General features: G+C 44.5%; 1 protein-coding gene across 2 annotated transcripts in view; it reads right to left on the bottom strand.

Moving 5' to 3' along the window:
• Positions 1 to 25980, bottom strand: part of CNTRL (centriolin) — a 1220196-nt gene that overhangs the window by 1156986 nt on the left and 37230 nt on the right. For both annotated transcript variants that reach the window (XM_069609523.1, XM_069609522.1), the window contains exon 5: positions 7291 to 7432. In XM_069609523.1, the coding sequence (XP_069465624.1) occupies positions 7291 to 7432 (142 nt within the window). The remainder of the gene's footprint in view (positions 1 to 7290; positions 7433 to 25980) is intronic.

A 25980-nucleotide genomic window follows, 5' to 3' on the forward strand; every position in this document is an offset into this window, starting at 1 on the left:
CTCAACCCTTAAGTATAAGCTGAGCTGAGAACCCCAAGAAAGGGAAAGGGGAATTTGGAGAAAATAACAACGGAGACACTGCAGCCCTGCAACCTTCTGGTAGGCTCAGATATCTGTAGTAAACAAATACACTTGGTTACTTATATGTTAATATAAACTTCTTTTCTAATATTTTTCTAAAACAAACTCTAGCTTCTTTACCTCTCTAACCTCAGTAAAAGACAGAGGCTAATTATCTGTGTGGAATATCTTGTAAGTTATCTTGCTGGTGCATATAGTTTCAAGCCATTCAAGTCTCTTTAGAATCCTAAAGTAATGACCCTTGCAAGCACCTTTCAAACTTAGATATTATTCTTGCTTTTTTAAGTTCATTTAACTCTATGATGTTTGAGTTTTAAATGCTTTTGTAAAATGCAGTCTCTCTGAAGTATTGAATTCCATTTGCATAAAGTTACATTAAAAAGAAACTCATTAACTTTCTTGAATGCTGCTTTCCTTCTGCGTGTGAATCGTTTTCTTTTTTACACATGCAAACGTATAGATTTTTTCTTGACAAGCGTGTGTGATAAACACGTGAAATCACCAGAATTGAAGAATTGTCCTCGCATTTAAAATAAACACGCGCAACTTAACCAAACACACGCGTGTGAAAATACGTGTACGTGCTAAAAAACAACTTGCGCTAGTTAAAATGGACTTGCGCTCTATCGCTACCGAACACACGCGGTTATACGAAACGTAAATCACGTAAAAATAGTACACGCATTCAAAACAACTCGCGCTTAGTTAAAAATTGACTTGCGCTCTATCGCAACCCAACACACGCTTTATCACGCAACGTCTCTCACGTTAAAGTTGTGCACGCGCTAAAATCCACTCGCGCATTTCGTTTGGACACGCGCTCTATCGCTCTGAATACCCGCACGCTCCCATATAAACGCCAACGACGTCACGCGAACTCGCGCACGCGTTAATCAGTCTTGAAATACATTGCACGTAGTTAACAAACTTGAGCGCACAGTCTTCAAACTTGCTTCCTTATAGTAACTTAACTGTAAAATGTCTCTCAGTAAACTTTAAAACTTGTTAACTCTAAGGTTTTCCTATGAAAAGTGGTTCGATGGCGATTGAAAAATCATGGCCGACAACGGGCAGCCCTGTCTCGTGCCCCTCCCCAGGATGAAGAGGTCCGAACACCAGCCATGGACTCCTGTCCTGGCCACCGGGGATTCGTACAACAGGCACACCCACTTCATGAAGTTCTCACCGAAGCCCATGCGGTGCATTATGGTCCAGATGGCCTCCCATCTCACCGAATCAAAGGCCTTTTCAAAGTCAATTACTAGCAGGGCTAGTGGGCCCTGTATGCTGTTGGCCCTTTCAAGGGCCGAATATAGCCTGTGGAGGTTCATACGCGTTGATCTCTGTGGCATGAAGCCGCACTGGTCCGGATGTATCAGGGTGGGAATAAGCTGTTGCAGACTGTCCGCAAGTAATTTCGCCAGAATTTTAGTCTCGCTATTGATGAGTGAAATGGGCCTGTATGAACTGCATCTTTCCGGGGGCTTGTCCGGCTTGGGTATCACTATTATTGTTGCTTCTCGCAGATCTGGTGGGAGAATGCCCTCTTCTAGCGCATGTTGATACATTCGGAGTAGTTGGGGGCCACCATATTGGTCCCCACCTTTCGCCATAGCTCAACCGGGAAGCCGTTAGGTCGTGGGGATTTACCGGTTTGGAGGCCCGACATGGCACTTAGGATCTCATCTTCTGTGATCTCCCTCTCCAGCAGTTGCAGTTGCGTCTCAGTTAAGGTGGGGATGTCAATTTGGTCCATGATCGTGAAGTCCATCTGTGTCGTGGGTTTTCTGTACAGCTCAGCGTAAAATTCTGCAAAGCCTCGACTTATTTCCTGATCTGTCACCCCTGAATTCGGCCCTCCTGTGTCGAGCCTTCGGACATGAGTGCGTCCCTGCTCCTTCCTTTCCAGCCAAGCCAGCATCTTGCCAGCCTTGTCACCCGTTTCATAGAGTTTTTCCCGCATTGCAGTATGCGCTTGTTTCGCATTGTCCATCGCTATGTTTTGCAGCCTTTTCTGTGCTAGTAGCAACGTCCGATTCGAGGCCGGTGTGTCCTCAATTATGTGCCTCTCCTCTGCCTGCTTGACCTGTTGTTCGGCTTCAGGCGTCTTGCTCCAGTGCTGTCTTTTTTTCCGCAGTCGTCCACAATATTAGTTCACCTCTTAACACCGTCTTGTAGGCCTACCACAGTGTTCCTGGGTTCATTGGCATTTGTGTGTTGAGCTCGAAGTATGTATTGGTCGTCTCCTGTAACCTGTCCACAAGCTCGGGGTCACCCAGGTAGTAACTATTCAGGCGCCAGCTCGGCGGCAGAATCCGCCTGGATGTTACGAGTGTTAGTTCTAGAGGGGAGTGGTCAGAGATGCCTCGGGGAAGTAGGTTTATTTCTTGCGCCCTATGTAGATGCCTGGAGAGCGAGACATGTGCCCCTGAGTGGAAGGAGTATGCTCTCGTGTCTGGGTGGAGTTCTCTCCACACATCGCATAGGCCTAGTGCGTTGGCAAACGTGGCGAGTCTGGTGGGAACATTGGGGTTTCTATTCCGCAAGTGTGATCTGTCAAGGGTTACATTCATGACTTCATTAAAGTCACCTCCCAGTATCATGAGGTTAGAAGTGTTGTTTGCGATTAACGGGGCAATGTCAGTAAGCAGCGGCTCTAGTAGAGTTGGGGGTGCATAGGTGGCTATCAGTGCGATGGAGTGATCCCATAGCTTGCCTGTCACGTACACGTATCTGCCGCATGTGTCATGGGTTACAGTCGTAAGGTCTAAGGGGAGGTTTTTGTGTACCAGGATCATGACACCTCTTGAGCCCATCGTGAAACCTGGGTGGAGTGCCAGCTTGTAGTTTGAATGTCTGAATAGGGTACAGTCTGTGCCCGCAAGATGGGTCTCAGACAGGAACACTATGTCAGCACCCCGCCTATTGAGAAATTGCTGCATCAACCGGCACTTGACTGCATTGCCCAGCCCATTAACGTTCCATGTCAGTGTTCTGAGAGCGTCGCTACTACCGCTATGTGATGCCATGGGTGCTTGTGATAGACACTGCCTGTGTTGCCACGGACGGTGTTATGCGCCAGCTGCGAATATGCCCGTGGGATAACTCTGTCTTATCTAGCCATATCATCTTGTGCGTTTGACGGGTCCCGTCTGTAACTAAACTTAACAAATCCCCAACCCATCTCCCCATACTCCTCCCAACTAGAAGCATCGGTCGCCCGAACAAAAAACCCTTGGTGTCAACTGGACACCTTACATGCGTTTAACTTAACTTCAAGTACAGGTGGCCTCCCCCTGCCTGGATCCCCAGGGGGAGAGAGCCCTCTCCTGGGGGTGTGACCAGGGGGGGGGGGCGTCACGTATAATACACATGGAGTTTGTTGCCCTATCGGGAGGGGGCTCTCCTTGTGTCACGGTCTTGGGGCAAACCGCAACCGCGTCAGGTAAGTGTGTGTAGCCTGCTGTTGCGAGTGTGTGCGTAGGCAGTATAAATCAGTAGTTCAACCTGGGTGACCCAACGGGGCCTCGGGCATCTGGCAGGCCTTGGGGCAGTGGTCAGCCCCCCTGATCTTCCGGTGGGTCTTGCGCTGGTGGTTGACGGACCTCTCGCTGTCAGTCTGGTGGAGGCCTTCTATTCCTCCCCCTGTTGTCGCGGGGGGTCGCCCAATCTCCGTCTATGTTTTGTTCAGCCCAACGCCAAGCCTCCTTGGGATCATTGAAGTGGACTGTTGTCCCTTTGTGATAAATCTTGAGTTGCGCAGGGAAGAGCAGGCCATACCTCACTCATTGTTTGTAGTTGTTTTTTGAGGTGGTCGAAGGAGTGCCTCGCCTTTTGCACTTCCCTGGTGTAGTCGGGATAAAAAAGGCAATTTTCGAGCCATTGAATGTGACGGCGCCTTTTGTGCGCGCATGTTGCAGTAGGGCATCACGATCCCTGTAGTTTAAGAACTTTGCAATTATCGTGCGTGGAGGTGCGCCGGGCGGGGGTCTGCCCGTGGGCACTCTGTGTGCCCTCTCTATGGAAAAGAACTTGGAGAAGGCGTCGGCTCGTACAGATCAGTCAGCCATTGTTCTAGAAAAAGTTCCATGCAGGGGCCTTCGGCCTTCTTGGGTATACGGAGTATACGCACGTTGTTACGCCTTGATCTGCCCTCTCCATCTTCAATTCTGTCCTCCAGTACCTTCAGTTTGGTTGTGACATTTTGGAGCTGCTGTTGCATGTTATACATTCTATCCTCGGTCTTGGATATGCGATCTTCCGCTTCCCCGGTGCGTGCTGTTAGTTTTTGAAGATCGTATCAGAGGAGGGATACATCCATGCTTATCCAGTCCATTTTCTGCTCCATTGATGTGCGGGATTCGGCTATCGCAGCCATAATGTCCTTCAATGAAATTCCCTGGTCCGTTTCCATCTCGTCCGCAGATTGCGGGTGGAGGTCTGACGCCTGAGGTGGTTGGGGAGTTTCTTTGACTTGTCTTTCCCCATGGTACCGATATCACTAGCTGCGTATGGGTCTGCGTGCTTGGCCTGTCTTGCACGCCGTCACCTCCTGGAGCAGAGCTCGGGCGGGGACACTCACCCATGCCTCCCAGCCGCACTGTAGCGCACAGGTTTGCCTCACACGTTGGGCTGCACGGGAAGTACGTCCCTCGTTCTCGAGTAGCAGTGCTGTAGGCGGGGGTCCCGGGCATCCCATGCACGTGGATACGTGCCCCGCTCTCGCCTCCGCACGGGTCTGCTGAAGTCCGCCAGTTGGGAGGGACACCGCCGGAGCCCCACGGGACCACACTCTTCCTCCGGTGTCGACTGCGGATCAGTAGCAGGCTGGGTTCCGGTGCAGCACGGCCTCACTGTTTCGCTTCAGGGCGTTCGTCCGTACGCGCCGGCGGCCATTTTGGAAGCTGGATGTCGATCGCCTCCAAGCTTCTTGTGGTCGTTTCTCTTGAAATCGGCTGCGGTTTCCTCTGCTCTACGCCTCGTTTGTGCCCAACGGTATCCGACACCATACGGGTTTGTTATCAGCTCTTATGTCGTCGAATTTCAAGCGATTTTATCAGGATATTTGCTGCGGTCGTGGGAGCCGAGGAGACCTACGTCTTTCTCATCCCGCAGCTAGCCATGCCCCAAGCAAGATCTCTTTAGATTGCTAAACCATGGTAGCCGTAGGGTACCCGCACTACTCATCAGATCCATCAAGACATCTTGTGGATCTGTGGGGTTGTCCATATGCTAGCCAAGTACATAATAGGTGTACTTATGGCTAAACAGCTGATACTTTCCAGTTATAATTCAAGTAAGAGTCCCCTTTGGCAGTGCTAGTAAATCTTTTAGAAAGTCTCATTTAACTAGTCGTCCTACTTTGGTGAAACCCCTCAGTTCAGCAGCATAAAGTCTCCTAGATGGGCTTGCATTCTATAGATCTTAAGGGCTGGAGAAACATCATACCTTCCAGATAATTTAGCTCGCCCGAGAGACAGTTTACACTCTTCCAACTTGGGAGTCTCAAGATCCACCTCTCTCGAAGATGACCTCCTCCCCTACTCCCCACCCTCCCCCAAGCAGTCAGAAGGGTCAACTATCTATATTTAAACTCCAGAAAATAGCAAATTAAACTCAGCTATCATTTTTGAAGGCAAGCTATATACAAGGTTTTCCCCGTATACAAAACTATGCAGGAGCGTTGGCAAGTCTATCGGAGTTCTGGACAAAAAGGGATATGCCATCTACTTCAGCTGCAACCTGTGCTAAAATATATATGTTGGAGAATGGACGCCAGGACATTTCTGATTTACAGCCACCTCCACTAGAAAAGGCTTGGTTAGTTCCCATATTAACCTGTATCATACCCTTGCATAATTATTACAAGCAAGGTGCATAATAGCCTGCAATGAATCTGCATTTAATAAGAGTATTAGGAATGGTATGGATATTATAAGTATAGATCTAAAAAGATATATTGGTCATTAATCAAGCTCCAGAGTTTTCCCCAATTTCTGTGAGACAAGCGCTATAGCTATTTCCTCATCCGATAAAGGCACACAAATCCCAGAGATGGCAAGTTGGTTCACTTATCTAGCTTTTCAGTTATTCTGACATATCTGGTCACAGGCATAAAGCTTGAGCAAACATAGGTACCAAGCCTCTTTAGTAATATGGATTTCGTGCACAGGAATTTAATCACTGCAGCCTGTAGAAAGAATCAGTCAGAAGATCGAACGAGGTAGGTCTTCGCTTTTCTCAATTTACTGCTCACATTTCTTGGACTCCAAGACCATTATAGTTCCTCCTCAATACTTGAATTTTTGTCAGAATTGTTTCCCCATGTTCCCAAATCCCATACTATGGTTGTCTTTGCAATCCTACGAACTTTGCTGAACCAAGAACCCCCTCCACATGGCCTTTACTTAATAACTAGAAGTGGTTTTACGATAGGGGGGAGAAAGTATCTCTAATAGCATTATGTACGAGTCCACAACAACAGAGTTTTATGGTACTATGCTTAGACAGAGGAGGACCGTTTTGAATGTCTCAGGAACAGTTTGAGCATGTTCTAATGTTGGCCATTGGATTCGATTTTTGTTACTATTCTTGTCTAGTCTCTGGAAGATAGCTCGGTGGCAACACGTTCAAAGACTATGCAGAGCAACACAGGTTCAATCCCAGAGTATGCGCTTAGAAACCTCTGGGTATTAAGCGAGTTATAAATAACCAATTACAAATGGTTACAAAATTCTAATATTTACAGATTCCACTCCACAGAACAGGAAAAGTAAAATAAAAATAAAACAAAATGAATGGCGCCATTTATTTGCAACTGTACTGCATAAAAGTGAAAACATGTACACAAAGGAAAGTTGCAGATTTTGGAATTGGCGGTACAATTGTGGTAGATCAAATTCTTATTCCGATTGGTTTATGCAGACAGTGATTTATTGTGCAAGTGCATGCCGCTTTATGTTAAACTAGTCAACACGCATGTTGGAAGACATTTTTCTAAATTGTCCCTCCCAATTCAGTTACTGCAGTATTTATTTTAAATGCAGTGCAAATATTTGCACTGACTTAGCTTTATATTGAATTGCCCTCAATGAGCCTTTCATGTCTCGCTCGGCTTAATACCAGGGCCCGGACCTTACAGTATCTTGCTAAGGTGATACCTGTATGCAGTTAAGTCATTACTGTTTGTTGCGGTTTCAGGTGACTTACAGACGAGATCTTATTTTGTTTCAGATTAAGAATGCAGAGAGATCGCAGCTTCTTCGCCAGCCATGGAGGGATGTGTTCAATCTCATTTCCAGCCAGGTTTAATGTTTGAAGATTCTGCATGTGTTCTATGCCCTCAATTTTACTGGGAAAACAAAAGAAAAGACAGGAATAGGTAATTGACAACTATTTTAAGATAACACAATGACAACTGACAAGGAGATAATCTTGAGACGCACAAAAACACATTAGTCCTTTTCAAGCATAAAACGTTACGGTCTCATCACTGTAGGAGACCGATCTCATTGTTTATTTAATTCCATTTAGCAGCAAAGAAGGTACTTTCATGTCTAATTTTGTAAATATAAGATTAAAATACTTTCCTAGGAAGGTTTACTTGTAGGGTGGGTAGCCCATGAGTTAAGCGCTCCTCTCACGTGGTCAACCTGCACATGGGCATTCAAATCCAATGGCACGGCCTATGCAGCGCTCTCGCATTTCACGATCAAGACATTGAGCACCATTAATTCAGATAATATCATAATCAACTGCAGCACCTCAAAGCTAAAGGAATCAGGTATGAAGCACTTTATAACAAAACAAATAAACAAGCACAGTCCGAGCTTTATTATCTGGCACCAATGGGAAGTCAAATGGTGCAGTATAATCAAATGTGCCAGATCACCAAAGGTTGCTTATGCGGATGGCCGAGAAACAGAACGCAGCGCAAAAACCGTAAATAACAAAGCGGCCTGGCCTTCTGCTCTGTTTAATTACCCCCCTGCCATCCAGAACTTGAGTTACCCAGCCACAACCCGTTCTTATCCTGCATTTCCTTAACCAGAACAGTCCTATTACCCGCTCTGGAAAGTGCCAGTTATTAGCACATAATGGTCAAGCAGGAAAAGAAGATATTACAGAAGAGGCGCCTTGTTATTTCTATTAACTTTGTAATCATTTCCATTCAAATCTGGATACAGATAAATGTGTACATTTACAACCATAGATGTGCATACTGTGAGCAATGCATAAAAAGTGTTCACTTTAGTTGCACTTTGTCTTTAAGCACATTTTACTGGTAGGAGTGTCAAAAACAGAAACATGGCATGCTAGGGCAAGAGAAAAATCCAGTACAACTAATAACAGTACCATGTCTGTCAGGCAGGTACTGACGTGAAATATAGAGATCATTAAAATGAAGACCCAAGCAAATTATTATGAAGCATAAGAATTAAATTTAACAACAATTATTCTTGGAAAACCCCACTCTCCACCCAACAAGAGGCGAGGCAAGGATGAAGAAGAGGCGGGGAAAAAAAGGAAGGATAGATGAAGATGGCTTGTTTCCATGACAAAAGTGCCTTAGAGGGATGGGGTGTAAGACATTCGCCAGGCACATAATGCAGGTCAGAGCATGTGAGGGGTGGGGGCATCATTCCCAGGACATCAAGAAGAAATGCCCAAAACATCCCAAAATCTTCTCAAAGGCAAGGTGTTGGCACCGGCTCCACTTGCAGTTTCTTGTATTTCACAAGCAACTCTGCTTCATGAACACAGCCTTCCACAGAAAGACGTGGTCTGGACTTCCAAACCCATAGAAATCAGTGTTTTAGCTAAAGACCGGTCGCTCGCTTAAGAGCTTATGAGGGGAGTCCGGCCTGGACAGATCCACAGTGATGAAAAGGCTTTACAACGGGTATACAAGTTATTTTGCATCCCACGACCAAGTCTGTTCGATCTAGTAGCTCGCTCAAAGAACTCAACCCCCAGAATAAATGAGTCCGTGACCCAGAGACGCTTCTGCAGCCTCAGCAAAGGTCAGACTATGAAAGGGCCTGCCACGTCATTCTGACAGGTGTCCAATAAACATGAGCCACAATTGGCTGCTGTTGCAGCTTCAGATCAAGATGAAGTTCAGCACCGTGCGAGAAAAGACATGGTGCGGCTTCGATTTCAAGATTAAAATCCTCATTCCAGCAAAGTCTTGTGTAATCGGGCAAATGGCAATACCCATTGGCCATACGTCTTGTCCTCCCCTGCCCCTTGCCAGTACCGTCCAGGTGAGAAACCATACCAGTTGAGACAGTTGAGTTGTCTCAGTTGAGACAGCCCTGCCACACCAAGAAACACTTGTGTATAGGCACGTTATAAATGCCATATCATAGCAAGAGTCTAGGGGTAAAAGACAAAGCAAACTAACACCATGAAGGTAACATTAACAATAGACTAGATGGGGTGACAATTAGAATAAACAGGTAGTTGTTACTATACATAGAGAACGACTAGGTGGCTACACGCGTACACACAAGTACATGTAGAATATTCGCACAGACACACGAAGGACACATGCGCGCTGACATGAAGAATATTTGCACACCAACATGAAGAACATACATACATGTATCTCAGGGGCAATGTGTATGTCTTGCAAGCATGACGCCCATGCAACACAGGTTTGAATCCCGATCCCGCACTTAGAAACGTGTGTGTGGTTGTGTGTGTGTGTGTGTACTTTTTGTCCATTTCTTATACCCCGTGTAGAGAAACCACAGGAAAATTTGAGTTGCAATTCAATAGGCAGAATAAAAAACCAAGTTCTCATGCCCAGAGCCAGATTTCATTAATAAAAATCCTTAGTTAAAAGTCCCATGCCAAGGCTGTAAGGCACGGCTGCATGACACGTTTCGCAACGTGCAAACTATAGATATATCCCGAAAAACATCCACATTTAAGAGATGCAAAGCACAAGGTGACAGAGAATGATCCAAGGTACAGCCATATTCCTAGCACAGAGGTCGCAGTGGGCCTAGAAGTAGCAGGTCCTCAGAAAAATGCTAAACCTACAAAAACACATTTATTTTCGAAGCTACCCAGAACGGATATAGGTGATTTGACCAAATCCATATTTCGGAAAGAGTGAAGTGACCGAAGATTTTTTTTTTTTTTTGCATGGAGAGACTCCCCACGCAGAACACACAAACACGAGACAATACCCAAGGCCAAAATACAAAGACAAGAGATAGCGTGCATTGCCTGGGAATAATGAGGAGTTACTTTTATTCGGAAAATGTGCAAGTCATGGATTTCTGACCTCCCACCATATGTCTCAATTAGATCTTGATGTCTTGTCAAAGTGTCTAAGGTTGGTGAGCAAAGTGCTAACCAATCAGATTTTCTTTAGCCATACCGCCAATGATGAATTATGCCAGCCAATTAGTGACCAACATAGTGATGTAGTGACCGGTTTATCTAAGAGGCTGGGCATAGGTGCATCCATCAGATATGTTCGAACCAATTGTGGAACTAACCCCTGTGCATTGTATATGTATCTTGAGATACTAACCAATTACAAACGCTCATAAGTTATGTAACGGATATTGTAGTGCGACGTCCGTAGTGACAAATGTGTACCTTATAAGGCACTCACACACATTGTGTAACCGAAAGCTTTTTGTATCCTGTCCCGGCCGCTTATTCATTGGTTGAATAAAGCTCTATTTTGCCATGTACTTTTAGGACTTCATTATTGAGGATTTCTTTTTATGCTACTGCTGTAATCTTCAACAGTTGCACAATGAGCCTCAGGCTTGGAGACTAATCTGTATATTAAGGGGTGAGGAGTTCCGGGGGGTGGTGGGGTGGCGGCGAAGACCACCGACAGGCCACCAGCCTCTGTGGGGTTTGGGAGGTAGAAGGATCACCTATCTGATCAGTCACTGAATGGGCCTGCCTGGTGATAATTTGAGGTACCAGAACTTTGACATTTCCACCCCTGCCAACTTATTAATTCTAAGTACCCACAATTAGTCTGGTTTACCCCACACTGAGGCATCCCAGTGTAAGTAAAGGTTGTCTCCAGTCACACTAAGACAGGTTTGCCATATTTTGGCTGGATGCAAGACTGTTATTGATAGTTTCCTTGCAGCCATGAGATGCTCAAAGGACAGCAGAGAATTTATAATATGGAGCAGACAGTGATTGTTCAAGGGTATGCACCCTGGTGTGGACAGCATGATAAGCCCAGAGATCTGGAATTCCAAAACTACCATCTCATGTTCACTAGAATGCTATTTAAATAAAAAATAAAATGCCTAACTTTCCTTATGCTAAGGTTTCCCTTCCCAACAGAACTAAACTAGGGTGCTAGTCATAAGTTGTGAAGCCCAAAGTAAATACTCTCTCTTCAGTCGCAAAAGTGAAGCTACTTTGGCCCTCCTCCCACTCCCACCGGCAAGGCTAAAAACCTCTGGGTCATCTTCGACTCTGCACCCTCCTTCTCCCCTCACATCTCTGACATCTCTAAGAAGTCACTCTACCAGCTGCACCTCCTTAGAGGTATCCCTCCTTTCCTCTCCTTCCCCCAGAAGCTCACTGTCTCCAGAGCCATAGTCCTCTCTAAACTGGACTATTGTAACAGCCTCTATCTAAATCTGCCTGCCTCCACTCTACGCCCTCTGCAACTTATCCAGAACAGGACTGCGAGACTTGTCCTTGGCCTCAAGCCCAGGGACCGTATCTCTCCAGGACTGACATCTCTGCACTGGCTCCCAGTGTCTGCAAGGATTAAGTTCAAAACCCTCTGCATTGTACACAAGGCCTTCTGCGGTCTGGGACTGCAATACCTTCAACTCTCTCTTCCTAAATATCTTCCTTCTCGAGTTCTTCGCTCATCTGCCTCCAAATCCCTCAGGGCCAGTCGCTTCCCCAAGCAACGAGTTGGTGGCAGAGCACTCCCTTTGGCAGGGGCCTCTCTCTGGAACAGCCTTCCTGCCTCCCTGAAACTCGAGGAGAACCATCTCCGGTTCCAGAAGCACCTCAAAACCTTCCTCTTTGCTTCTGCTTTCTCTCCTCCCCTCCCCTGCTGAATTCCTGACTGAAATTGCACTGGTTACCTGGCCACCTTTTTCTGATCTCTGACCCAGGCCCCGTCAATCGCCCACCTGCACTGCCTCCCTGGCAACCCCTGCACCTGGAGACCGTTTTCTGTATCCCTACAGTCCCCCTACCAGCACTTTGTCTGCACTTCCTTGCACTTGCCACTAGCTGGCTGTTTTACTTGTATCTTATTTATTCCACTTTCCCCATGTACTGCACTTTCCCCTCTCCCTTCCCCCCCTGCGCACTTTCCTCTCCCCTCTTCCCATGCACTTGCGTGATCTGAATGACACCTGGCCTAGTAAGATCGTTGTCTGTCCTCCCGTGTTTCCCCCCCACTTGCCCCATCGCGCCTTGAAACACTTGTGTATAGGCGCGTTATAAATGCCATATCATATCATACCAAGAAGACAAAAACAACAATAGACCAGGAGAATGACTCCCTTATCCTGGGATGCTTTTCAGCACAGTTCCTTTTAATAGGGTATATTCAAATAGTCTATGGCTAGTCACATATCAGCTCTTTTAGTTCCTTAAAGGGATCTTCACAGGGCTGTGTAGACTTGTTATCGGCACTCTTCAGACTCTTTCTCTTCACATTGAAAAATGTAGATAAAGTCTCGGTTTGACCCTTGCTTATTTTGTACTCTTGGTCTTCACTAGGAAAAATATGATAAGTTCCAGTATGACTCCCAAACCTTTGGTATTCTTGCCATCTACTGGGACGAGTATGCAGGGCCCCCGAGTGACCTTCACTGTTCTTACATCTTTGCCCCTCAATGGGACGAGCATGCAGGATTTCGGAGGGATTTTTACTCTTCCGATATCTTTGCCCCTCACTGGGATGAGTATGCAGGATCACAGTGATTCTCTATGCATCGCTCCCCGGGTCTCCCGCTGCCTCCTTTACCTGCAGTGTCAAGGGTCTTAGTCACCAGATCAGTGTTCTTTTCCTCCTTTCTGTACCCGGTCTAGATGGTTCCCTGGCTTCTATTAGCAAACAAACATGGAACCTGTTCCATTTACGATTAACCTCTTAATCACCAAAATCGCATATTTTGTAACACACAAGGGTGACCCCAAAAAGAGCACCACATTTTTTTGGGCTAAGATTCAATTTACGACCTTATTCTAAATCTATCACTGTCCCTATATGAAAAACTAAACTCTCCCTGGGAACCCAAAGTAACCCTGGTGAGTGGTATTGCGCTGCCTGTCCAACAGGGATAAAGGGAGAAATAACCCTCCACTAATCTCAACTTCATTGGCTTAGCCAACTTCCAACTTGGTACAGGTTTCTTAAAACATTTACATACAACATTGGTACAAAACACGATGTGGGATGTCGCAGGACCCACCCACCTGCCATTTGAAAGGGGATTTTCTCTTTATTCAACCGACCCATAAGTGGGCGTCCATGTGATTTGTCCTCAAACATATTCATTTATTGCCATGTAGCCAAATGTGACCATTCCCCTAAAAACACAGTCATATAAAAAATGAGGAGTCAAAAGTGTTATCCCTATAAACGTAGATCAAAATGTATATACACATAACAGGTCAACCGGTTTCAGTGACATGTGGGTAGTCCCTTTCCTCAAGACCATAACAGCAGATATTTGTCTGGCTTCTCTTTCTCATTGTTTGACGTGCTTTGCTGTGTCTCAGTGGTACCGGTGACAAAAGGGGATTCTCCTGGTGTCCCTTCTATGCCACCACTTAATTTCTCCGATTGTGGTCCTCTTCCATGTACCGACCACCTTAGGTCTGTTTCTGGCATGAGGCTTCTCCAGCACGCTGACAGGAGGGATCTTCTTCGGCCCCACTTGGACATCCTTCCAGGGACTTTTACCAACTCTTAGTTGGCCGGGCAGCATACCGTTGTCACTTCCTCTACGTAGCTGCTTTCAAATGCATGGAGCAGCATTTCTCTTGGTTTCCCAGCCTTCTCGATCCTCCCAGTTCGAAACAACCGGACATAATTTCCTGCTTCTCCGGGTCCACCTCTTTTTATGACGCACTTTTGGTGCTTCGCCGGCTTCTCAGGAAAGTCCTTCCTTTGTGTTTGTGACACATTCATCATACTTCTTGACAGCTTCTTCGTCTCAGTGTTTAATAGACAAGCACTCCTTATCCCTCCTACATTGTTGCTCGTCACAGTGGCAGGTATTTCTTCTGGTATAACATTACAGGAGTATATGCAATAGGAGTCTGGATTTTTGTTAGTCAGTAGTGAATGTTGGACTGCGGGGGATAATATGAAGGGAGTTCCTCATGGGAAAGGGAGTCCTTATGCCCAAGAGGGAGGTCTCTCCCAGTGAGGTCCCGCTTACCGCTGCCCCCAAGTTGATTATTACATAACTGGCTCATCTCCTAATCTCACAGTAAGGGCCACCACCCCTTAGGGTGGAGGGGAGTGGCTGAATCACTCGATTATTCACAGAACCTAGCTCTTCTCTACAAAGGAAACAGTGAAAAGGACCCTTGATGTCTTTAAGGAGTTTCTGCACTAGAGGAAATGTCAAGGAGCGAAGACTTGAGGAAGGGCATACATATTAACAGCATTCTTTCTAATTGCTTAAGAAAATAAATTGTGTTCCCCTTACTATGCAGGTTACTTACATTACAACAATTCCTGAACTTTATCCTCCAGTTAAGGCAGGAAGCGTGCTTACAAAAGGTTTGTATGGCCCATCCCTGAACATCTGCCATACACTCCGCTCAGAAAACCCACTTATGTAGATCTGGATGCAAGCTCTGGAGTGTCATCATAATCCATAAATGGATCATGAAATCACATGGTCATGATACACACCTGAGACTTGTCCCACCTACATGAATCATGCACAAGTTGCTCACACATAGATTACTAAATGTTACAGAGATTTATCACACTTACGCTTAAAAATAAATGTGTGCATCAGCCTCACACTGTTCACATGGAGTACCAGATTAGCCTCCTTTGAAACGTACTAACCCATCATGGGCATAATAAACTCTTCTACAGCATACTTATCCCTGACAGGGCACTGGTGGTCGATTGTTCTTTAATGATCAGAAAAAAGCACATTCATGGTGATTTAGGTCAACTTAATCTATTGCTCCCCTCCTACATAACTCGTTAGGAAAGGCCTCCTCCTGGAGCTAGGTGGTATGGAAACATGGTCTAAAGATGCTGCATAAAGCAGCAATAGAATTTAGAAGTCTGGCATGCAAATCCTCCATTACACACTCCTATACCGGTGTTTCCCTATAAAACTGTGCCCTGTGCCCAAACCTCCTGTTTTTTATGCAAAGCATAAGGAAAAAAGCACTGGCATATGCTGGAGTGTGTGGCTGAACAGTAGTTGTTTAGGAGGGAGAGCCACAGACTAAAAGTACCTAAATCACCAAGAAGGTTTTTTTTACATTTATGCCCATTAGGCTCTCCTCTCTTTCCCAACTTGTTGCAAATAGATTATACAGCAAGATTTTGATGGGGTATTAGGCAATTAGGTTGTGCTACACTTCCTGCCTAAGAGATGCAGCTCGTCTGGAGGGAGGGAATTGTGCTTGCACAACAAATGGGAAATAGTCAAAGTGGCTGCCAGACACATCTCAGAGATGGGCAAATGCCTTTAGAAAGCTACTGATTTTGCTCTTAATCTTATGGCATGCGGAGAGAAGACAATGGGAGGTCCATGCCTTATAATATGCAGATACAAGCCATCTGGCAATAGGCCTGGGCTTCTACGAGAGGTGAAACAGTACCAGGAGTTGAAAAGATGACCTCACATGTGAAAACGTCCGGTCTTAATAGAACTTGAACATTCTGGTTCCACCCAAATTACTGTGGGCCACCTCAGCCAGGGAGGCAGGAGGCTTAAAAACAGGTAAATGCATTTCCTAGTTTAAAGAAAACTCAGGATTGTGGGAATGAAGGTCTGAACTATACTAATAAACACATTTTCAGCATAAAAGATCAAACATGATCATGCAACTCGCTCAACCACGATGGTGACCACAACTAAGAAGGCAGTCTTGTAGGAGAGAAGGTCAAGGTCACAGGAAGCATTTGGCACAAAAGGTTTCCTCATTAAAGAATGGAAAACCAAGTTCACGGCCCACTTAGATGAAGGGTTTACGAAAGGGGGCTGAAAATTAATCAAACCATAGAAGTGATGCTAAATGGCATGATTCTAGAGAGAAAAGGAAGATTCTCACACTTGCCCAAGAAGTCTACAGTACCCAAAGGTATGTTATTGTTCAGAGCCCAATGAAAGAAGCGCATCCACTTGCATTTGTACTGTTTCTTGGTTTAATCCTTCTTGGCCGCTCACAAACTGAATGTTAGGACCAGAAATACCCAGTTTGGAATAATCATAATCATGGATGTGTTCACATTGTGTCTGTATTTCTGAAGCATCTTGTGAATCAATGGCATTTGGCATCAGCAAGGTGTAGTGACTTGTCCAGCTAAGCCAATAGATATGGTGTCCCCCACCTCCCCTCACCCCCAAGGAATTCCAAATTTTCACAATCCATGACATGCACGACGGACACTCTTTATTGTGTCATCTGAGGGACAACACAGTGTAGAAAAAGTCCAGCGTGACTGCTTGCTGGTGCGCCCAATCATGAGGCAAGTGGAGAGGACCGAGCCTGTCCACATCCATGTTTATAACACCCCGCCCATGTACCACCACTGGAAGGATGTTATTTGCCTACCCTTACGGCACAGCCATTTCTCAGGTGAGGTGGCTGGCCTGGATCTACCAGCTTCTCTGTTGCTACCAAACTCTGACCAGGTACATCAATTGGGACGGACGTTGGGGTGGATCAGGTATGCTGGATAGCTAGCCCTGTAGTTAAGAGTGCGTCTTCAATCTCGATTACTCATTTGTTTCCCACTCAGACCTGCATCTAAAAGTAGAAACTTGCAGCCCTAATCGGCTGCAGCAAACAAGGTTTATTATCAAATTACCACACAATCAGGGGTGCCTATCATGGGATGGTCCAGTGATCTGCCCGTTTCATCACTCGTGCACTCTAGTTATACCAGCCAATCCTCTAACTTCACCTGAACCTCAAGGGAATCTTGATTGGCCCCCTTTCCCATCCTTCTCCAACTACAAGCCAATTAAATGGTAATGCAGTGCAAGTTCATACAGTACCAGGTATGGAAGTCTAAAATTCTTAACAAGGGAGTTACCTACTCTAGTAGGCAGGGATGGGACATCCCAATCACAACCTAATCCTCCCCTGGTGCCGGGGGAGGGTTATGCTGACTTCCACTGTTCACATTTCTCAGCTGGTGTCACCTGCCCCATTCCGAAGTGTGGGGTGGCTAATGGAGATCTTCTCAGCGTGGCTCCTGGCCCACCCTCAGTGACTGAGAAAACCTCACATTGTTCTTCAGTGAGCCCCATCTTGTAACACTGGTTTAAGCGAGAGGTACAAGTGGAGATCTTGGGGTCTTGTGCAACGAGGGCGGGAGGGTGACCTTCATGGGGCGAGCTAGGAAATGGGCTTGGAGTGCTCAACCTCCACCAATAACCTTAGCACCCATTGGAAGAACTGGTTTTGTCTAGCATCACTATAATTCCGCTGCCAATCTACCCACCCTACACTCAACCCCAAGAGACTAATGGTCCCATCTCGTCTTTGAGATGCCTTTGTTCCCGGACATTCTAAGCCGATTCCAAGTCGAATCTGGGGGTGGGTAGATTATGCATATGTAATGATCCAGGTGTTCTATTGGAGGAATATGGAATGATTTGCATTTATGTAGATTAAGGTGCTTTCAGAAATGTGGTTCCAGGCGCCGAAAAGAATGGCGGCTTAGGCGTGTCGCTCCGGTCCACCACTCCATAAGCCTACCTTAAAGCAGCTTCCAAACATTGAATTCGGTCACCGGTATCCAGCGATGGCCCTGGCAGGCTTAAAAAGAAGGCTTGTCTTCCTTTTACGCAGAGCTCCAACGTTCTGTGGAGTGTCCGCACCGCCCCTCCAAGCTCACAGCAGCCTCTGACGCCATGTCCCCAGCACGTGTGAGGAAGTACTCGGCTGAGGCATTATGCAATCTGCTGGCTTGGGCCTTGCCGGCATTCAACAGCTGGAACACTGCCATCTAGTGGACGTTTTTGAATTAATATACAGAAAATACACAGGAATAAAAGGTATTTTGAAGAAATACTTAATATAATCAGCACGTTTTACATTTATACCATTGACTTTATGAAAATATCAGCTCTTTATGATATGGCATTTATAACACACCTATACACAAGTGTTTCAAGGCGCGACACAGCAAGAGAGGAGGAAACCGAGGGAAGAGACAACGATCCTACTAGGCCAGGTGTCATTCAGATTGTGAAAGTGCGGGGGAAGAGGAAAAGTGCAGGGGGGGTGGGGACAGTGTAGTACATGGGGTAAAAGAATAACAATGAGAGTAGGGCCAGCTGGTGGCAAGTGCGAGGGTAAGTGCAGACATGAGGTGGCAAGTGCTGGTGGGGGACTGTAGGGATACAGAGAACAGTCCCCAAGTGTGGGGGTTGCCAGGGAGGCAGTGCATGTATGTAACTGGCGGGGGAAGGAACCTGGGCCCGAGATCTGAGGGTGGCCAGGTAACCAGTACAGTTTCAGCCAGGAATTCAGCAGGGGAGAGGAGGAGAGAAAGCAGAAGCAAAGGGGAAGGTTTTGAGTTGCTTCTGGAACCGGAGATGGTTCTCTTCAAGTTTCAGGGAAGCATTGAGGCTGTTCCAGAGGCAGGCACCAGCCGAAGAAAAATCTACCACCAACTTGTTGCTTGGAGAAGCTACTGACCCTGAGGAAGTTGGAGGCGGATGATCGAAGAGCTTGAGAAGGAAGATATGTAGGAAGAGAGTTGCAGTTATTGAGGCCCCAGAAGGCCTTGTGGACAATGCAGAGGGTTTTGAACTTCATCCTCGCAGCCACTGGGAGCCAGTGCAGAGATTTCAGTCCTGGAGAGATACGATCCCTGGGCTTGAAGCCAAGGACAAGTCTCGCAGTCCTGTTCTAGATGGGTTGCAGAGGGCACAGAGTAGAAACAGGCAGATTTAGAAAGAGGCTGTTGCAATAGTCCAGCCTAGAGAGAACCAGAGCTCTGGAGACAGTGAGCTTCTGGGGGAAGGATAATAAAACTATTTGAAGTGTTATGTACCTATATTATCACGCTTTAAGAATATCTCATTACTTTTGCAAGTTCTGGTTAGCTGCACTACAATTTGACGCTCATTGAGCTGGTAACTTTTTAAAAAATATTTTCTTCATAATTTAGGTACCCATTACTTCAGCTTGGCTTCAGGGAAAAAACTACCCATTGCCTCAAAGGAAACACAGGCAGCATCTACCGCCAATAAAAGGCTAAGAGGTGATTCGTCCCCACCGGAACCTGCTATTGATACCATACTGCAAGAAATAAGGTCTCTTAAACCTTTCATTGAAACCACCAACCAAAAATTGCAGCAGTTGGATAATATGTGGAATGTCTTTGAAAAAAGGATGGCAGAAATAGAAAACAGAATTGGTCTTACAGAAGGTATTTCCCCTACAGTGTTACTGTTGGAAAAATCTATGAAAGACCTTCAAAGACATAACGAAGATTTAGAAAACAGAAGCAGGCGTAATAACCTCTGCATCACAGGGCTTCTGTAGGGTTGTGAGGGGAATGACGCGGTCTTATTTCTTCAGAATCTACTTTCAACTGTACTACATATACCTAAAGAAATACCCCTCAATATTCAATGGGCATACCACGTTGGCCCTGCCAGAAGCTCATCAACAGTGCAACGCTCTTCGTGTACTATGATTTTTTGCTTATTGGAATATACCCAACTACAGCTTATTATATCAAAAGCCAAAGAGAAGAACTCTCTAACTTGGCACGGTAGCAGGATCTACTTCTCACAAGATGTCGCCAAGAAAACTGCCCAACGTAGGAAGGAGATTCTCTCTCATCGTCCTGCGCTAAAACAGCTTAACAACAACAGGTACGGATTATACCATCCCTCCTCCTTTAAAGTAATCTTCGATGGTCGTACTTCAATATTTGATGAACCTGCAGATCTCAAGGCGTTCATCCACTCTCTTAAAATGGAAAACATGGATACATCTCTGCCCATCAGCATCTGGAACCTGAATATCTGTTCTGTTACTTTATGGTATGCTGCAGTCAATTTACCCACTTGAGTGGTGGGCCGGGCACCACCATATAACCATCTCTCTGGGTGGTTTTTCTTTTTTGCCCTGCTGGTGTCATCTGCTCCAACTTTTTTCTTCCCTTTTTCTATCTTAAGGGTACTTGACCCCCTTTACATCTCTTCCCCTTCAAATAACATAACCGATATGTTCTTCAGCACTTGGTTTATAATTCTTTTTTTTCGTTCCTTCTGGTCAAGTTTACCCACCCCTTCCCATGTTACTTTTGTGGTCACCCTTACAACTGATTGTGCATCTGTTATCTCTTCATATGTTGGCTCAGATAGCTGTATATATTAGCATGCTTACAATACATATTGATTATCTTATCTTTTGGTCTCTTAATTTACACATATTAACATTTTCTGTAAATTACAATTGTGTTTAGATGTGCAACATGGAATATTAAAAGTTGTAATCACCCGATTAAGAGAGATAAGATCATATCCCATCTGAAAAAGCTTAATCACTCCATTGCATGCTTGCAAGAAACTCATCTTTCCATCTCAGAAGCTCTGAAACTCAAATCTTTTTGGGTAAAAGATGTAATAGCAAGTGCTGCAGAGGGTAAGAGAAATGGTGTTGCTATTATGATTAGTAAAAAAAAGAGCATATAAGATTGTGGGTCAGGATGTGGTCACCAACGGAAGATGGGCCTGGGTTAAATTGCACATTGGATCGGACATCATCACAACCATGAACATATATGGTCCCACTCTTCTTGATCCAGATTTTTGGCTCTCTATCAAACAGATCATTCTCATATCAAACTTCCCTGACCTCATACTCAGTAGGGATATGAACCATGTCTTTGACCGCTTCCTAGATAGAAAATCCAAATGTTCACTTAAAAATTCAAAGTCACATAAAGCCTTTAAACAAGGTCTAGCGTGGACAGGTTTTATGGATTCCTGGAAACTTGCACATCTGGTGGATTTAGATTATACATTCCATTCACATCCCTATGGTACACTTTCACGCCTTGACTACATCTTCATTACCAAATCCCTTACAAATTCTATTACTGATTCCCACATCTCAAACATTATCATCTCTGACCATGCCCCTGTCATCACTACATTAGATCTCTCAGATATTAAAAATATCATCCTCTAGATGGAGATTTTTACAACTGTCTCCTTCAGGATAAGAAGTTCATTCAATCTCTTCTCTCATTTCAACATCAATATTTTGAAGAAAATTCTGACAATTACACCTCTAAGTAATAATTGGGATTCCTTTAAAGCCGTCATGAGAGGACACATTATTGCCTATTACAGCATGAAAAAGAAACATAAAATAGACCTTGACAGTCTTTACTCGCTTCTTACTAAGGCGGAAAAACAATGTTATCTTTCCACTTCCAATGTAGACCTCTGTACCGTTCTCTCCGTAAGTTTCCAAATGAATAAAAAACTCACTGAACAAGTCTCGGGTGCTATATTAAAGTATACATCTAAAATGTATCAAACCTCAAATAAAGCAGGTTGGGCCCTTGCATACGACCTCAAAGCAACAAAAAAACCAAAAAATAAATAAACACTTATTACTAGTATTACAAATACCTCAGCAACTGTAATTACTGATCCTGTGTGCATTATTGAAGCCTTCAAGGAATATTATTCTGATCTATACTCCCCAGACTCAACTATCCCTGAAGACAATATTTCTAACGTTTTAAGTGGTATTAATACAACCTCATACCCTACAACAGATCTTACCAACCTAGAGGGAGAACTTACAACTAGTGAAATCAACCAAGCTATCAAAGGGTTAAGTAGAGGCAAAGCCCCAGGACCTGATGGTCTTTCTTCAGAATGCTTTAAGTCAATTTTCGCATCAAACTTACCCCCAGACTTAAAACTTAATTTTCCTCTTTAATGTCCAAAGGATTTTCATCTGGCACATTTTCTGAAGCCCTTCTTATTCTATTTCCTAAACCAAAAAAAGATCTCAATTTCCCTAATAACAATAGGCCCATTTCCCTTATTAAGATATTAGCTAGCAGAAAAGAATCTCACCTTTGCAAATCGATTAAACCTGATCAAGTCGGATACGTTAAAGGCAGAAACATCTCAGCCAACACCAAAATTTTACTAAAAGCCTTACATGTTACTGCAAAAGATAAAAAATGATAAACAGAAATACGCCGCCATAGCACTAGATGCCGAAAAGGCCTTCAACCGAGTTAATTGGGATTTTATGTTCCATGCTCTAAAATGGCATGGGTGTGGTCCAGGCTTCATCTCCTTCGTAAAACTTCTTTACTCAAACCCAAAATCCTCCATATTCATCAAAGGCCAAATCTAATTTTTTTCGTTGCAAAAGAGGTACCAGACAGGGTTGACCTTTTCCCCCATTCTTTATATACACTATCTCTGAACCTCTCTTGGAACTCATTAGACAGGATGGGAATATCCCCATTATTTCTGTTGGTAATTATGAAAATAAGATCGCTGCATATGCAGATGATATTCTTGTCCTGTCAAAGAACCCTAAACACCACCTTCCACACTCATTAGCTGTACTACAGAAATGTTCAGCAGTATCAGGTTATAAACTCAATAGAGACAGATCAGAGTTACTTTACTACCCCTGAATTCCTATTGTCTTAAACATAAATTAGACATTTTTGGTTTCAAGTGGTGCACAAACTCCTTTAAATATTTAGGTATACAGGTTGTTTCCACTATTAATAGTACTATTAAAATCAATAGACATCTTATTCAATAGGCTTTCTGAACTTACCTAAAGCTGGTCCCCCCCTATTTCTTTCCTGGTTGGGTTGTCTGGACACCATCAAGATGATGCTCTCTGCCATCATATTATATATGCTACAAATGCACCCCGTTCCTCTTCCCACCACCTTGTTCAAATCCATCAATTCCATCCTTCTCAACTTTCTCTGGGGCAAAGGTAAATCTAAAAGAATTGCACTCAACCAACTCAAAACCCCCTTTGAACAGGGAGGAGTCTGCTTTCCTAATTTAAAAAAATATCACCATGCTTTCCTACTTCAGCAGACTTGCTTCTCGTACACCCTGTCACACACCGAAGATCTTCCATCCTGGTGTGAACTTGAAAAACAGATGACCCTCCCTCATGACATTGCAGACACCATTTTTCTCTTTCACCATGCAACCTCCATCCTCTCTGACCCCATCAAAGTATCTAGATCTGCCCTCAGAATCTTCCTTTTCCATCAACTAAATTCCCCTCCCGAGAGCTCGCACCTTATCTGTGGTATAACAAATGAATCACCACCAATAGCAGAACCTTCTCCCAGAAAGGCTGGCTCTCCAAGGGTATTAGATATATAGATCAAATAGCTCACCAACACACTATAACATCATTTCAGGATCTTAGAAACTCTTTTTCTATTACTCTATCAGATTTGACCTTCTACAATAAATTGGTTAATGCATGCCTGGATGGATTACATGCTCATGATTATAAGGTCTTATCTCCCGACAACACAAACTTACAGTTACTCTCTACTAACTCCGATATCAATGCTGCCAAACTTTACAAACTATAAGAACCTATAGAACCATTGGTAGCGAAATGGACTGATCAAATCAATGGGAAACCGACTGCTGCACTACTTTTGATAACACATGGTTCTCTGTTATGGTCTAGAACTAGGGGGATCTCTACTTCAGCCAACATCACCCAAAACCTTCTATTTTTATGCATAGAGCCTTTATTACCCTTTTAAAATGTACAAAATCTCAAGCCCACACGGATGGAAATTGTTGGTCTTGTGGAGATACCCCTGGTTCATACAAACACGTTCTTCGAATATCCGCATGTTTTTCGGCTATTGCAGGATGTTTGGAAATACATGATGGTCATCATAATTGATGTACAGATACCTCTATCTTTTACTAATGTTTTTCTTGGTAGCACTGCACTTAAAGGAAAAATATCTTTCCCGTCCTCCACTTTATATGACCATCTCATCGTTCTTGCCATCAAACTAATCACCACCAATTGGAAGCATTTTCAGAACATCTCCTGCAAGAACTGGTGGAACAATGTTTGTCATACTCACAGAATCGAACATTGCATGGCTTCCTACTTAGATAAATTGCCAACGTATAACCTGAAATGGGCCCTTTTCATAAACTACTTAGATTATCATATGTCAGCCCATGGCTCATAGTAAATGACTCAAGATATTATGAACTTGTATATCTTGCCATATTGTATTTCTATATTTGTAAAATGATGCACCTAAAATCTCATTGCCCACTTACTTTGTACCTATCCACCCCTTTCCTCTAGTCTCTTCCCTTCTGTTTCGTGTTGTCTCTTGTATGTGTCCCCTGTTCGTCTCAGAAATTATTTTACATATATAACAGTAATTTATTAGTGACTGTTACATACCACATAGTTGTTGTTTAGACTGACTCGATTATTTTTTAAGAAAATATTTCTAACTTTCTTCATATATTGATACCCTATATATGTTATTTGTGTTCTATCAAACTCATTCACAGTCATTGTAACATTCGGTTGCTGTACGTTTTATGCTCAATAAATAAAAATCATTAAACTTAAAAAAAGAAATGTGGTTTCAAGTGGCCACCTTGAAGGTGATGGAAGCCTGATCAGGGAGCCAATGTAATCTGCAGAGGATTAGGGTTATCTGCAAGAGCAAGGGCATGTGAACCACAGTATTTGAAGGTGAGAAATTACTTTTTTCATGCAGCACGGCGATAGCTCTGGTTATAGCGCTCAAATGAGACTGAGGAAAGGGCATATTTGACCAAACAGACAAATGTAGTAAACTGTTCAACTAGTGATATAGTTCAGATGAGACGGCATGTTTAATTTTGTCACCCGCAGCACTTATACCAACATTGTTAACCATTTTTGACATATTGGGCATTTGGGGGGCGGGGTCGGAAAAGTTGTACTTCTTAATGCGTACATCACAACACGACCTGGACAGACTCACAGAAGTCTACCTTACGTTCATCCAATCGTTGCAGCAGTTCAGCAGCTTCAAGTCCTGTAACTGCTTCCACTCTGCTGTAAAATGGCATAAGAGGTTTCTCTCCCAAGCTCCTCCTCCTCAGAATGACAGACACAGTAAACAGACTGGCTGCTGTGACTCCACCCACTCTGCTCCACACTCCACTTCCAAGTATGTTTTCTTGGTCACATTAGATAGGGTATGAAGGTCAGGTTAGTCCCATAACCTCGGTCAATCATACCACCCTTACAAATCGGCTCTGTGACACCCTTGGCATCACAAACCTAGCTCTGGACTGGTTGATGATCCTCCTCCTCCTCCCTCATTCCAGACTGTCTGTCTGCTATTCAGGCATGGTGCACTGCTAACTATCTCTTCCTTAATGCCAGTAAGACGGAGATCCTGCTCATTGGGACCCCTGCTCCCTCCATTCCTCCTACACTCTGGCCGTCCTCCATGGGCCCCCTCACCCTCCTGTGAGGCTAAAAGCCTTGGTGCCATCTCATCTTCAACTCCTCTCTCTCTCTCCTTCTCTCATCACATCATTGACCTTGCCAAGAAGGCCCACTTTCAGCTGCACCTCCTCAGAGGCATTCTCCCTTTCCTCACCTTCCCCCAGAAACTCAATATCTCCAGAG

Source organism: Ambystoma mexicanum, chromosome 8 (assembly GCF_040938575.1).
Source record: "Ambystoma mexicanum isolate Mex_15411 chromosome 8, UKY_AmexF1_1, whole genome shotgun sequence".
Classification (NCBI taxonomy): domain Eukaryota; kingdom Metazoa; phylum Chordata; class Amphibia; order Caudata; family Ambystomatidae; genus Ambystoma; species Ambystoma mexicanum.